The 15,841-nt window shown below is 44.5% G+C and overlaps 1 protein-coding gene across 1 annotated transcript; it reads left to right on the top strand.

The window, feature by feature from the left end:
- The first annotated feature begins 5,608 nt into the window (after positions 1-5,608).
- Positions 5,609-9,490, top strand: LOC311362144 (Krueppel-like factor 11). Its single transcript, XM_084481959.1, has 4 exons — positions 5,609-5,749; positions 6,754-7,047; positions 7,587-8,541; positions 8,728-9,490. The coding sequence occupies exons 1-4, from the start codon at positions 5,705-5,707 to the stop codon at positions 9,027-9,029; spliced, it is 1,596 nt and encodes a 531-aa protein (XP_084338085.1). The 5' UTR covers positions 5,609-5,704; the 3' UTR covers positions 9,030-9,490.
- Positions 9,491-15,841: the final 6,351 nt, after the last annotated feature.

Raw genomic sequence — 15,841 nt, 5'->3', positions numbered from 1 at the left:
GATACTTAATTTGAACATGGAAGTTCCCTTCGTTTGAGTAGAGTACGGTAGATAGATACCAGTATCTCACACAATCCACATTGTCCTGATAGTGCAATATCATATTTATCTCCAGACACATTAATTTTCTGATGGCCATTTCTTTGTGATATATTTTCGATGCATATCAAAGGCAGGTCAGTGCCTTGTAAAGTTCTGCTCTAAAGTAATGCTTGATCTGCGCAACCTTTTTGTATATCAGTACTTATGTGTATATATTTATTAAGAGTGTGGATGTGGGAACTTTTTACAATATATTTTCAAATGTCTAAACTACAATTAATAATATAATGTTTTTTTTGGTTTCTTTTTATATGAAGTTGTTTAAGAGAGATATGATGTTAACATGTATTTAAATACCGATGCATAATTCATTTTTGTAAAAGCATTGATGCATTATGCCAATAAAAGAGGACTTTTACCTGGAACAGCTGTTGTTCTTGTTGTCGATGTGAAGATATGATATTATAGCAGTTATAGCATAGACACGGCTACTGTCCCAGTATTGTGTGTGTGGGGGGTTTATTGGACCATATGCCTCACCCTATGGTATCATCTAACCCCTCTGCCGAAACCTGTCTGCTCCCGGAGAAATGTTCCCCTAGCTTCCAAACGAGTGTGTGTAGTGTGTGTGTGTGTGTGTGTGTTAACAGCAGAACAGTCAAAAGGAGGACATCGATGTGATCAAAATGTTTAATAAGTCCCTTAACCACAGTCCCCAAGGGCCTCTCAGATCCACAGATAGGGGCCCCGGTCTCCAAGGGTCTCTCAGCTCCAGAGATACAGGGCCTGGTCCCCCCAGGCTCCACTCCCAGAAACCAACAGGAAGAGGAAGACATCATGAGATGAAACGAGTTGGGGACAGACCCTAAGGATGGGCCCTCACGGTGAGCCCTAACGGCAAGCCCACCGAGGCCCCTCATGGGTTTGTTGAGCCCCTTGACTCAACAACCAAGGCCTTCCAGGCTGGTGACCCTGCACCATTTTGTTTCGTTCTCTCCGGTTAGCTGCAGCATGCGGACCTGAGTGTACCTGCATCCAGACCTGTAGACGTGACTTATCTTACTGCACCGCCCAAACTTTAGGGGCTTGGGCGTCCTGATAAGGCAGGTGGCGACCGCTGGTTACACTTTAACCAGCCTCCATCCAGCCAACGAGCAGCAGAGTGCCCTTGAGTGCTAGGCCATCTGCTCTCTCTCTCTCTCTCTCTCTCTCTCTCTCTCTCTCTCTCTCTCTCTCTCTCTCTCTCTCTCTCTCTCTCTCTCTCTCTCTCTCTCTCTCTCTCTCTCTCTCTCTCTCTCTCTCTCAGGACATTTCTAATAAGTAAATTTGTAAATTTGTCCCTTTGTGGTGCTCTCTGCCACAGATTAATATGATTTGATCAGCTTTGTAATAAAAGAGCTGCACAACACAATATATAAAACGGAAGACGCAAGACTTGCGAGATATTTCATTGAGCAAACATTATCACATCCATTTGTATGAATTATGTTGAGCTTGTGAAATAAAGGAATTCATTTAGGAAGCTTGTAATATAAGGATAACTGATGGACTTGGTAGTTTAGTATTGCATGAAATACTTTCATGTGTTACTTTGGGTTGTTAGGCGGTTGATATGAAACATGAAACCAGGGTGTATTTTCTTTGTGTTGAAGGAAGTGAATAAACACATTACAACTTTCTCAAGCTTTCGGAGGATCCCCAGGGACTTCTCAAACGTATATTAAAGGGGATAAAACAACTTGGTTGTGTAAACATCCTAATCAACTGACTCTTGATAAGAGCATTTCTCCTAAACTCCATTGTCACTAATTTGTGTTTTTTCACAATCCTCTTCTCCACTCTGCTTTCCAATATGAACAGGCAGCTCCTGATATTGATTTCCATCCAAGCTTCAACTAACAATGGCTGTCGCAAGGCCAGACCCTCTCCAGACGTTCCACCAGGGAGCCCTTGCAGGGCCTGTGTTCTGCCGTTGCCAGGACAACAGACAGCAAGTGAGCCAATCACGAATCAGCATGCCTTGGCAGCCAATCGGCTTCTAAATCTAATATTGAACGTTCCCAAGTCTTCTTTGAGGATGAATCATTGCTGTTGTTCCTGTTGGTGTGTGTAGGACGAAGGGTGTGGTTTAGTGGGCTGTGTGTGCTGTAAACAGTGAGGAGACAACACAGCAGACCCATGCAACAACATTGGTCGATTGGTGATGCAATGCTAATGGGGAAGACATAAGGGTTTCAATAGTTAAGGACGTAGAGTAGGCTACATGGTGTACATACAAACAGCCGAGCGGCCAACAGCAGGCAGTAAGCTGTAGTGTTGAGGTAAACAGTGTTGACTGGTTTATGGCCCTGAAGGCAACAGGACCTAAGTGATGAATGGAGGAATAACTGAGGTCTCTTTTAGCATGGGGGGATCTCTAGGGACTTGAATTCTGATTTTGCAAATGTATTACAGAATTGTCAATATTTTACTTATATAGATAGTAATGAACAAGAAAGAACGAAAGACAAAAAAAAAAACAAGGCGATGAAAGGAAAGAAAAGGGGAATTCTGAAAGGTAACAGCTCATCCCAGTCGTCCCAGCTGGTCCAGTCTTCTCCTAGACTTGGTAGTCCCGCCCATTCAAAGAAGAGCAATACATTTCTTTCTAGTTTCTATATGTTTTTGCGGGAACCAATCACCAAGCTGGCTTTTCCCCCTGGCACGCTATTGGCTGGTTTAACACAATGACAACAGGGAAGGGACGGCAAGCAGCCAATTGCATACACAGTCAATTTAACTCTGCCCGTTGATCACGCCTCTTGTGCTGAAGAAAATGACAGCAGCTTCCCCAGACCAATGTGCAATCTACTATTGAGCTTGGTCTGCCAATAGCCAGGCTAGTCTTCTCCCCCAGTTGCTGTGTCCTTTCACCAAGAAGCAAGCCGTGTGCAACAGCTGGAAGATTACATTTTTCAGGATTTAAAAATGAGCTGCCAAATCTATTCTGGAAATGATTTCAGCCAATCGGCTGCCGGGCTTGGCTTCATAAGCTATTCTGACCCCAGGACCTGCAGAATGACATTCAGAGGCCTTGGGTCTGGGGGTGAGGGGTCAAGGTTCACATGTTCAAGGCATGCCAGGGGAGGCCTCTTCTCCTTTCTAGGGAGTTTGACAAAACGATCAAATAAAGACAGTTACGCATTTTGTTGTGTAAATGCACATGCAAACAGAGGGCAAGTGCAAATAAATATGGTATCATCGTATAAATTATTCAGTGCATTGTCCTTTTGCTTTGACAAATGTGTAATTTATTATTTAAATGCTGTACCTACTAATGACAAACTCTATCCCTCACTCTCTTTCTCTCTCTGTGTCTGTTTCTTTCTCTCTCTCTGTCTCTCTCTGTGTCTGTCTGTCTCCCTCGGTTTCTCTGTCTGTCTGTCTCTCTCTCTCTTCCTCACAAACTCTATCCCTCACTCTCTCTCTCACTCTCTCTCTCTCTCTGTGTCTCTCTCTCTCTCTCACAAACTCTATCCCTCACTCACTCTCTCTCTCTCTCTCTCTCTCTCTCTCTCTCTCTCTCTCTCTCTCTCTCTCTCTCTCTCTCTCTCTCTCTCTCTCTCTCTCTCAGGGGATATCTCTGGGGGATATATAGATTGGTCTCCTGGAGGTAGTTGTTCAGGTGGGAAGGGGAGCAGTTTGTGTGTGTGTGTGTGTGTGTGTGTGTGTGTGTGTGTGTGTGTGTGTGTGTGTGTGTGTGTGTGTGTGTGTGTATTTGTGTGTGTGAATGTGTGTGTGTGTGTGTGTATTTGTGTTGGCAGGAGCAGCAGGCGTGCATGTGAAAGCCTAGATAAGGGGAGAGTAACCTTTCCTCTAGATTTGATGCCGAGGTGAAGGGAACAGACTTATATGACAAACAGGTCCCGTACTGCAGACCGGTCTGCTACTGCGGGCCTATCGCACGCTCGGCCCTGGAGGCCCCGCCCCCTGGAGGCCCCGGCCCTCCCTGTTCCTCACCCCCCCCTTCCTGCTGTTTCCGCTCATTGCTGGCACCGAAGGGACATATTTGTGTTGCTGACGCTCCCTCCCACGTGACTGCCTCTGAGCTCATGCTTACGCATGGGTTTTGTGGGGCCGGGCCCTCGGCCTGCCTGGGTCCTGAACCAGCCACCGGGGTGGGGGCCCGCTACACCCGCAAGACCCCCTGCTGCCTGGGATAATGGCCACTTGCAAGTCCTTGAATCACGTCACGTTGATTCAAGACGGGCATAGGGGAAGAGGTGGCCTCGTCACCATCGTCAGTGGAAGCCTAAACATTTCCAATTGATTGATCGAGTTCAATGAAAACATGTATCAGTCTTTTAGTGACTACAGCCTGTTATGGGAAATGATGGGGTTCAAGTGTATATATATATATTTATTCAATTGCCATCTCTCTGTCGTAACTCCAAAAGTCATTTGGTCTTTGACACAGATCTCTCCTTTGTCCAAATGGAACATGTGATGTAACTGAAATGTGGGTCAGTTCTCATTTGGATTCTGCTGGGTGCAAAGACGAGGAGGGGATCTGCAGTGAACTGCAGCGAATGAAACATAAATCAACATTAACGTATTATTCATTAAACATTTGTTAGCAAAAACCTGGATGATTTATGGATGAGGAAATCACAAACAGATAATGTTAGACACTTTAATATGGAGGGGAGAAATTGCTATTTGATGAAGAAAAATCTATTCAATATCAAAATCAATGAAACATGAATGAATAAATAAACTTATCAATCGATAAATGAAAATACTTCAGCCATACTTTGAGGTGGCTCATGGCTGGGGCCAAAACAACAGCTTCTGTCTATCTGTCTTTCTGTCGTCTGACAGCATTACGTAGGAAAGTTGGTGAAAGGTGAGCAACAGCAGGCTGACTCTACCTCTTATTCAAGTTCAACAATTAGGCCTACTTTATATATTATCAGCAACTTATATGGAGCTAAACGCTCCATATAAGTTGCTGATAATATATAATGTTGTTCATTATGTTGTTCATGTGTGAAATAAAAATATATAATTCCATTACGGGTAAAGAATTTTATATATATATATATATATATATATATATATATATATATATATATATATATATATATATAATTAACTCCACATTCTTGTTAATATAAAAAAAGCAATAGCAATTATGTGTTTAGCAAAAAATAAAGCGTAAAGTGCGTACAGTTGGGCCAATCAGCCCCTAAACGCAGGCGGCAGTGACAACCATGGCGCTCCGGCGACCTTTCGCCTACTTCGAGGCCCTCAGTTCACCGGGTTTACTCCGACACCGATGACTCCGCGCCCCGCCCACCAACAACCACGTCCCGCCCCCTGACCACCACGCACAACGCTTCCTCCAACCGCCCGGCGCCCATGCGCTGTTCACGCGCCGTTTCCTCTCCCATTGGCCGGAGCCTTACACACATTTATTTTGCATTGGTGGAGCCTCACACACATTCGTTTCTGATTGGTGGAGCGTTGCCGCCCGCCGGTGTGTGTTGTGCGGTTTGTTTTCATGTTTTACGCACAGCTGAGCGGCGGCGGTCAGCCCATTCAGAGCGAAGTGTCTTCGGCGAGACGGGTCTGAGCTGCCTCTTCTCTTCTGACAGAACGCGGCTCGGTTTGGTTCTACTTTATGATGCCCATGAGAACATATGCAGAGATGGAGCCGCCGCACGGGGTAAGTTTATTATTATTAAGGTTATTAAGACATGAACGGTAGGCTATTATATATTGTGAACGATGGTCGCATCTCGGCAGCAGTTGTTGATCGATTATTGTTCGAGTCGAGGTTCTTTGAACGAGTGTTTAATTGGACTCATTAACGTTCACGTTTGATTCCATAACTTTAGTAAGTGAGTTGACGGTAACGCAAGGAAATATAAACCTCGGCCTCAAAGTAATGTCATGAATAACGTGACATTAACCCTGCAGTAGAACAACACAACAGTATAATCAGACAGAAAGTAATTATTGATTTAATTTATTGATTAATATATTCATAATTATTCATTAATTTAGACATATTTGGCGATATAAAAGTAACTTTAGGCTCTTCACTTAATTCAGCCCCTGTGATGGCCGGTGATGCATTCACTCATTTACACATTAAGACATTAAAAACGATTACATATGTTTGAGTTGTTATGGTGATGTCGAGCCCATAGTTACCGCTCACTTTCGATAGTTTTATGGATTGATTATTGACAAGTCATCGGCTCTTGGACTCACTTCCCTGATCCGGTGGCTTGCTGCTGGGATTTCACACGGCGGACCGGGCGCTACGTCACGGTCTCGGTCTATATTTGGAGATGGGAGGCGTCCTTCTGGCGCTCAGCCTGAGACATTGCGAGACGGGCTGGGTGTTGGCTCATCCTTGCTCACTCCATTACTGGCACTACTGCAGTTTGTCACCGTGACCCTAACCTAACTATAAATAAATAAATAAAAATAATAATAAAAAAATAAAAAAATAAAAAAATAAATATATATATATATATAAAGCTCATAACAAATAACGAACCATTTGCGAGCCAGTCTGTTTCTAAAGTTTCAAAAAAGTGACCTCAGACATTACACGTTATTAGTCAAGTCCCATGACAAAATCTCCTGCTGCCTCATATAGTTGCCCATATTATTTTCTATATAGTTTAGCCTGATCGTTCTGCTTCTGACTCTCAATAGGCCCAGTATGTGGACCAGTGTAGGTCCTACTTCAAGAGGAGGAGGCATGGTGGTGAGCAGTTAATCTCCAGTGGAACCAGCAGAGGCTCCCCGGGCCTAGAGTACACAGACCTGGAGGCGGCGGAGGCCCTGATGTGCATGAGTTCCTCCTGGGGCCAAGGGCCCTTCCCCAGCCAGCCTGCACAGAACCCCTGCAAGCCACGGCCACTGACCCCTGCTTCAGACTCCTGCGACCTGGTCCTCTCTCCTGAACTACCAGAGACCCCCAAGGACTTTGTTTCCCTCTCATCACTGGTAAGTCACGACTTAAAAAAACACAACAACAACATAGCCTTTGAAATGACACAGATGGATCAAACATCAGTTTACCCTCCAAATATTAGAACAGAGTAGAACCCCAACATAGCCATATGACAAGCTCCCCATCCACAAACTCAGCGTAGAGTTCCAACAGCTCTCCTGACTTGCGGCTGCTCTTGGCAGAGAACGTAGAGGGACTGGGTCAGTGGTTAAGAGTCTCGGGTCAAGTTGCTAGGACTAGATACGCCTGGCTACAGTAAGGTGGTTTGAACTTGGAGCTCCTCCACTCTGCAGCTATGTAAATAAACGGGCCATAAAAATGGGCCATTAAGGCTCAGAGTGCCCATTACCTTGTATGTATATCTGCTGGACCTATAGGGACTATTACCTCTGTAAACGTTATCCTTAAAACCATTGAAGCAGCCCTAGCCAAGCGTCCTATTACCGCCTTGTAAAACACATGACCATATCTAGACCTCTGCCTGACTATGGCTCATCGTCTCATGTCTGCCTTCCCCCCCTTGTTTCTCCAGAGTATGACGCCCCCCCACAGCCCCAGCTTCACAGAGAGCTCCACACAGCGTTGCGGGACCGGGCTCCCTCGCCCTGCCCTGACCTCTGCTCCCGAGAGGCCCAGCGCTCTCCCCTCACCACCCCAGGCCTGCAGGGCGATGGGGACCAGCGTCATCCGCCACACCGCAGACAGCACCCCTTGCCAGCAGCACATTCCAGGGGTCCCCAGGAGCTGTAGCAGCGCCATAGCGGCCACAGTTTGCCAGCAGCAGCAGCAACAACAACTATTTCATCATCATCAACCATATCCACAACAACAGAAGCCGCGGCAGCAGCATTGCACAAGACAGACTGGGCAGCCGAGCCCCCCTCCCCCTCCCCCCTCCTCTTGCACAGCCACCCTGCAGGCCAGGCAGCTGGCCATCCACTCAAAGCTCAGTACGGACAGCACAGCCCCCGGGGGCATTAGCACCCAGCCAGCCACTCCTGTCTCAACCACCACCACCACCACCCTCTGTTCCACTCCCCAGATCTTCTGCCAGATGATCCCTGTGAGCAGCCAGTCGGGTATCATCTCGGCCTTTATTCCCGGCACGTTGCAGACTGCCAGCCCTGGGTTGAGGACCAGCCCTACCTCCATCCTCTCCCAGGGTCCGGTCCACGCCGCGCCCGTCCAGCAGCCCCTCATCATGGGCCCGGCGGTGCGGCAGGGCACGGTGATGCTGGTGCTTCCTCCACAGTCGTCCCTCCCACAGGCTCAGCACTGCACGCCAAGTGTCATGACCCTTGGCCACACCAAGCTGCTCCCCCTGGCCCCGGCCCCCGTCTACATGCCGGCGGGCCCCTGTGGGGCAGTCACCACGGCCACCAAGATGGACTTCTCCCGCAGGAGGAACTATGTGTGCAACTTTCCGGGCTGCAGGAAGACCTACTTCAAGAGCTCCCATCTGAAGGCGCACCTCCGGACGCACACAGGTTAGGATTCACAGTCGTATGTTTCAGCCTGGAAGACGAAACCAAAAGAAATAAACTACTTTGTAGTATAGTGTGGCTAAACCGGGCTCGACGTTCATCCTTATATCTAATGATGATGTTATCTGTGACATCACGACGCCTCTCTTCTCTAACCCTTCCTCTCTCTCCCCCTGTTGTCCCCCTCAGGTGAGAAGCCTTTCAGCTGCAGCTGGGAGAGCTGCGACAAGCAGTTCGCCCGCTCGGACGAGCTGTCGCGGCACCGGCGGACGCACACCGGCGAGAAGAAGTTTGTGTGCCCTGTCTGCGACCGGCGCTTCATGCGCAGTGACCACCTGACCAAACACGCCCGCCGTCACATGACCAGCAAGAAGATCCCCTCCTGGCAGGCAGAGGTGCGGAACCTTAACAAAATGGCAGCCGGCAAAGCACCCTCCCTGAAGCCCAGTCTGCCCACGCTGAGCATGCTCGTGCCGGCTGTGTCGCAGTAGGCGGTGAGCCTGCTGGGCCCATTGCGCCCATCGCACTCTCTCAAGGACACACAGGGAGCAGCCACACAGGGAGGCTGGGCTGCTCTTTACTCATGGGAAGAAGAAAAGAACTTGAGCACCATGCACTGGACACCTCTTATCTGCTCATTAGTGTCTTATATCTCGCTCAAAAGGATTCCTTTGTTTACTTTCTATGTAAAAGATGACATGCACGTAGCCTTTTGTTTTTGCCAAACGCCTTTGATTGAAGTTTGCCTGCTTAATGTCAGATTCGCCCCACCCCCTGGGTCCTTTTGTAATTGTTTGAGTAAGTGTTTTTCTGTTTTATGCTTTCAAATGCTTTTACTTGCCCAATCTTAAGTAATGTGTAACACACAAAACAATGTACAAGTGGGATTACCAGTACGATGATTATACAACTTTTCATATTATTTAATACGTATTTGTAATAAAGAGGAAAATAAGAATCCTGTTCATCACAAGCAAAGGTGACTCGTGACTTTTGATTTTAAGATTCCATGAACAAGTCATGTTTACACCAAAACTGGATTAGTCATCACGGTTCTTCGGCTTTATCTCAACAGAGAATAAGTCACTCATCCCACAACATCCTGTGTGTCACGTTCTCTAAATCTCCCCCTCCTTCCCTCTTATGGTCAACCAAACACTCCGACCAGGAAATGTGCTGACGTGCACAGCTTCCTGCAGCGTGCGTAGGGTTGACCACTCGAACCTTCTCACGTTCATCATCAGCCCGTCAGCAGCGGCCCTCTATGGAGCATTACTCACAACAGAGGGTTATACATGTAGGGATCGCTATTATAGTCTGACTTCTCCTCCACATGGGGATCATTAGGAGGGATCTCGTATCAGGAGTCGTACTACGTTGTATTGTTTCATTTGAGAGTTCAGTCGACATACTCAGACTTAACTCGCATGTATATCTCAAGTCATGGAATAAGTTTGATATTATGATTTTATAACTATAAAATTATTATAAATGAAAAAATCAAGTCTCCCACAGGCATAGCCCGTGACCCTGCGTGAAGAAGCAGCGCACAAAAAACGGTCACTGGATGTTCTCTGACTAATGAGAGAGTCTGGGGGTGCGACCAATCAGCTCTCTCCAGGAACACACGCCCCGTCGGGCCGCTGCCCGGAGGTTGAGAACAGCGCCATCTAGAGGCAATGATCCAGCTTTACCTAGAATAAAACTACTAACTTATCAACTAAATAGTTAGACATAGAGCCATATAGAGAGATTATCTCTAAATGGCTCTGGGTAGACGGTCCGTGTACGAAGTATAATTCATTTACAGTTGTTCACGTTGTATAATGAAACAGGCCAGTTTAGGGGGTATTGTCTAATTTCATTGTCCGAGACGTGTAATGCAATTCAGCGCGCCAAAGCGTCAGCTTGTTTCATTAACCAAGTTGTACAATGATATTTGAACAAGGAAGTCGAGAGCCGGAAACAGAGACAGCTCGCCTTCAAAGAAAGGTCGATTTAGAAGTAAAAGTCGTGCGTTTTGAAGCGTGAATTTAATTTAAGGAGAGCCAAACTAAATAAATAAACAAATAGCCTAAACAATGAACATAATTCATAACTGTTATACAGTCTATTTCTGCCACTTTCCCACAACTGATTGTGAATAAATTGCCAATGGGCGCCAACACTGGAATTATTATAGAGCACTGTGATTCATGTATGCATGTAATGATTCATTTATATATTCATCAACTTATTTACTTGATTAAGGCTACTTAATATGTTACTTTGGGTGAACGTTAAAGGTTATATATAGTGTTGCGACCTGTGATGAGTCTGACTGGTAGAAAGAGTTGATTTACCTTGACTTTATTGCTCTGTTGTCATGACAATAACGCCACTGGCTATCCGATGTAAAAATCCTTCAAGTTTATTTACCGTTCTCTCTCTTAACTAGGCTACATGAATAAAATTTAAAAATATATATTTTTGGTGGATTATCCTCTGGCCTGTATAATAACAAAATTAATGCAGTGGTAAGTAAAGAGCAATACAACAAAAACAGACACGCCGTGCTTTCGCAACTTTATTTGGGAGGTGACTAGCCTTTATTTAAATAGACTCATTTGTCACGTATTAAGTAGTAATAATCATTATTATTGCTTTTTCATATTTTTCAGACCTTATACATATTTACATCCTGGTTTTATATATATATATATATATAGTGTTTCCCACACATAGGCCAATGTGTGGCGCTGCGCCACAGATTGAACAACGAGCGCCACAAATTGATTCCGCTGTTTTAAAATGTAACTCCGCCAGCCCGTAATCGCGCCCCCGTAATGCTGCCAGTCCGACACGTTCCCATTCTGACAGTCCTGTGCGCGTATACAAATTAGCCATGTGCGTCAAACAGAAGAAGGGCCCTATCTTGCGCCCGGCGCAATTGACTTTCTACACCGACGCATGTGTCGTTGCTAGTTTGCACCCGGCGCAAAGCTGATTTTCCCCCGCAAGAACCAGGCACTACTAGCCTGGTGCTACCAGACCATCGTACTTCATTTCATTTGTACAGAAGGTCTGGAACTGCTGTAATTGGCAAACGTTCACTCACTTGGAGGCGGGTGTCTGTTGAAGTTTAAAACTATTGGATCTGCCCAGTGCCACTCTGGATCTGCCATAACCAATCGCAATAGCGTTTGGTCGTGACGTATGTCATACGCCGGGACCGGCCGAAAACTACGTTGCGCGCATGCGCAGGCTGTGTACACAAACAAAACAAGATGAAGCGTGAAGATGTCTGTCAACGATAGCTGCAGGTTTTGTTCATCTAATTTTAGAGTTCAAGGAACAATTACAAATTCTACATTAATATTCTATAGTAAGGACAGAGATAATGTTTGCAGTCAACTGTCGAGGCTGGGTCTTGTCATTGACAATACGTCGCTACTTCGACGTCATCGTTCTCAGCCACTTCCTCTGTTCGCTGATTGGTCAGACAGAAATTTGTTCGGGCAAAATCCCACTAACAAGCCCCAGCCCCAGACTGACTACTGAAGGGAAAATGAAATTTGGGCGGAAGTAGGTGGGCGGGCGGAGCCAGGCTAAGGCACCACTACACTTGCATGTTAAATATTATGATGTCAAAGATTATTCATACGTGTGAAACTGCATAGAAATAGCGTGTGGATTGTGGAAACATTTTTTTTCCATAGGGCTGCATGAATGAACATGAATGAAGTATAGTAGGCTATGCCATGCGTTAAAATAATAATAATAATAACAATACATTCAAGCAAAGTATATTCCAGGCTTCCAAAACAAAATCTAGTTTTAGGGTAAATGATTGGTTAAATGATTTGGGAAAGAACAGCTGATACAGCAATCATCATCTGCAAACACCGTACAGCAAACACATATGTTCTTGACCCAGACATCGTGTACAAGCCCATTACTTTTAGGATTGATGAGTATTTGATCGTGAGAAAATATAGTAGTTTTACCGCGAGTGAGTATTTAATAGAATGAATGAATGCGGGTGATGCTTGGTGCGCGTGTGTGTGCACGCCCATCTGTCTAAACACACGCAAATTAAACACGTAAGTGTATGAGAAGGAAATCGAGTCAGTCGACCTGCGATAAGCAGCTGATTCTGAACAAACTCATCTTCGAGATGGACGTGTTCTAACGCATTTTTAATCAATGAAATGTTAACACAACAGTATAGATAGGCCTATCTGACCATTTAATTTTCGAAATTTTAGGTGAAGCCTAGCTTCCCTTGCAGTCGAGAAGTCGCCACTACGAAAGAATGCAATGCAACTAGCGGGATCTAAACAAACTAAGCTCCAGCGAATTACTACAATGCAGAAGTAGGCCTAGTGGAGAATGGCGAAACACAGCAACTCTAGCCTACTCTCAACCAAAATAAAAATAAAAATAATCGCCGCCAGGTGCAGCAGTGTCAACAAATCCGCCACACATTGCTACCTGGTCTGTGGGAAACACTGACTCCGCTCAGAGAAATCAAACATATAAACCAGAAATCAACTCACTTTGCTGTGTATTGAATTAGGCTACCATAAAATAATTTAGTAGGAGACGACAAAAGGCAAACGACCGTATGCTGCGCCTATGTTGATCAGCTGCTGAGCCATCTTGCGAAAACCGTATCCCGCCACCGTTTCAAAAGCTCAGATGTCCTTGCAGCAGAATTCCACACACGTTACAGTGACTTCGCTTTTCACTTGAGCTGGTACTGGCTTCGTAAAAAAAATTATATAAAAAAAATTATGAAAATATGCAATTTTTAGAATAATGACAACTATTAATACTACATCATTGCAAGGCTAGCCTACTTGACGTGCTATCTTTCTGCACTGCCGCATTTTACCCTGCATTCTTTCAAAACACCGGCTCCATTGTCTTTGTTTATGTTCATGCATGTCAGAAAGATTGTGATTAACTTTGCACGGAAATCCTGTGGATATATTGCAAACAAATGCCCTTTTGCAGCATTGCTTGGTCAGCTATTTCTCGAGTTACAGATAATACATGGTCAGTTCATGTTTGCTGGAGAGATTTATGTTACTCTTGTCTAGAGTCTAGTGCAAACAGCATGGTGCCAAAGCGCTTATGTAATCCATGCAATAACTATGCATTGGTTAGATGCCATTCTGTGAAAATCCATTACCATCATTTACTTTCTCTTTGAAATTGCATTAAAATGTCTGACTCTGTTTGTAGGACCACTTCGATGAGACACAGTTAGAGTCACAGAGCTGATGGTGTTAGGAAGCTCAAGCCAAATTCCATCCCAACACTGTTCGTCTTCACCCCACCGACACCGCCCAGCAGACCCACCAAACGAAACGGACTGAAGATGAACCATCTCTGAATGCAAACATTCAGAATGTATTCAGAATGTATTATACGCTATATAGTAAGAAGTAAAGATATTAAAGATTGTCTAATACAAAATGTATACTTTTACCGTAATATTTGAGATGTTTTAATGGCTCTTCCCTGATTTTACTGTTGATATTTTAATATGAATATTGAATATGAATTTTCCTGTTGGAGGATCTTCCTGAGAGTCTGTTGTTTAAATGTTGTACAAATTATTGCGTACTGCTAGGATTTGAATGCAAACATTCAGAATGTATTATAAGTTATAGTCTAAGAAGTAACCAAAGTTATTTTTATATTGCTAACGTCTGATTCATTTTTTATGAAAGAGAAAACTCTTTAATTGATAAACAAAATCATACGTGTATGGTCTTTTTTCCCTTGGGCATTAGTCATCAGTCAGACTTTTAACAATAGACACAGTCTGATCATGACACCTAAGTAGGCTACGAGAAGGGTTAATTTGATGTTTATGGGGAATATTTATAGTCTAGATTAAAATAAATAACCAAGAAGTTGTAATTTTTAGCCAATGTCTCAATAAGTAATCGTAGGCTACACGGCGACGGCTATCGGAGAAGGTAAGGTGAACGCGGCTCCACTGATAGGCGATCAGGGCTCCAGAGTGCGACCTATTAGGTCGCATATGCGACCTCATTTCTTAAGGTGTGAGTTCAAATTTAATGAGGTCGCTCCGGTGCTACTTGCAGGAGGACGAGCAGATATGAAGCGGTCGATAGTAGATTATTTTAAGAAGAAAAATGTCTCGGAGGAGGAAACAAATGAGGCTGTTGTTGGTGCTGGAGAAGGGTTAGCAGAGGAAGCAAAAAGAATCTCAGATTCTTATTCTGAAGAGGACAGTAACAGGTTGGCGAAAGAGGCGGGGGGCAGTGAGGAGAAAAAAAAAGTATTGTTTTCAACAAAAATGGCTGGCGCAGTTCCCGTGGTTGCGTTATGAGGGACAAACCATGGTGTGTGTACTGCAGGACATGTGGCCCGTCCGTTGCAAGCAAAACACATTTTGTAAATGGGTCTACACAATTCAAAGTTCAGTCATTAAAATTACACAATGAAAGCCAAAAGCACAAGACGTGCAGGGACCGCTGCATCACATGAAGCTCCCAGTCTCTCCCCACCTCATTTAATCGGATAGATGAGACCAATCGCTCGGCGGAGAATGAACAAATGATCATCAAGTTTAACACCGCCTACAACATCGCTAAAGAGGAACTCCCGTTCACAAAATGATGAAGAATAACGGACTGAACGTCAACCCCACATATTCCAACGACACTGCGTGTGCACCATTTGTGGGAGTTATAGCAGACACACTCAAGGGAAAGACCGCTGACAAAGTCGCATCCGCCCCCTACCTCTCGTTCATGCTTGACGGATCCACTGACAAATCCACCAAAGAGTGCGAGATTATATATGCCCGTATCGTTGAAGATGGAAAACCAATATTCTTATTGGCCATATTGTGGTTGAACATGCCCATGCAGAAGGTAAGGAGTGTGTCTCATATAGCCAAATGATAATAACTATATGGAAAAATGCTCTATAGGTTAATTATAATTTCCGTTAGAATTAAATTATTATTTAATGCCATCATGCCCAGGTATCTTATAAAAACACACAGAATTGTGTGTGTGTGTGTGTGTGTAAATATAAATATTCCATGTTATGTGCTTAATTTAAGGCGTTTATCTATCTTTATTTTTATTCTTTATCTATTTATTTGTCAATCTTTCATAAACATAAGGTCATGTATTAATAACACGCTATACAAAGAAAAATATGGTGCTACCTAATTTGTTTTGGTGCTACTAAATGAAAAGCTAGGTGGCACCAGTGCTACCTGTGAAAAAGTTAGTCTGGAGCCCTGTAGGTGATGTAGGCATAATTGTCTGTC

Source organism: Micromesistius poutassou (genome assembly GCF_964030765.1).
Source record: "Micromesistius poutassou genome assembly, chromosome: 17".
In the NCBI taxonomy this organism is placed as follows: domain Eukaryota; kingdom Metazoa; phylum Chordata; class Actinopteri; order Gadiformes; family Gadidae; genus Micromesistius; species Micromesistius poutassou.
Note: the sequence above shows the minus strand (reverse complement) of the source record. Positions and strands in the feature narration are given on the sequence as shown.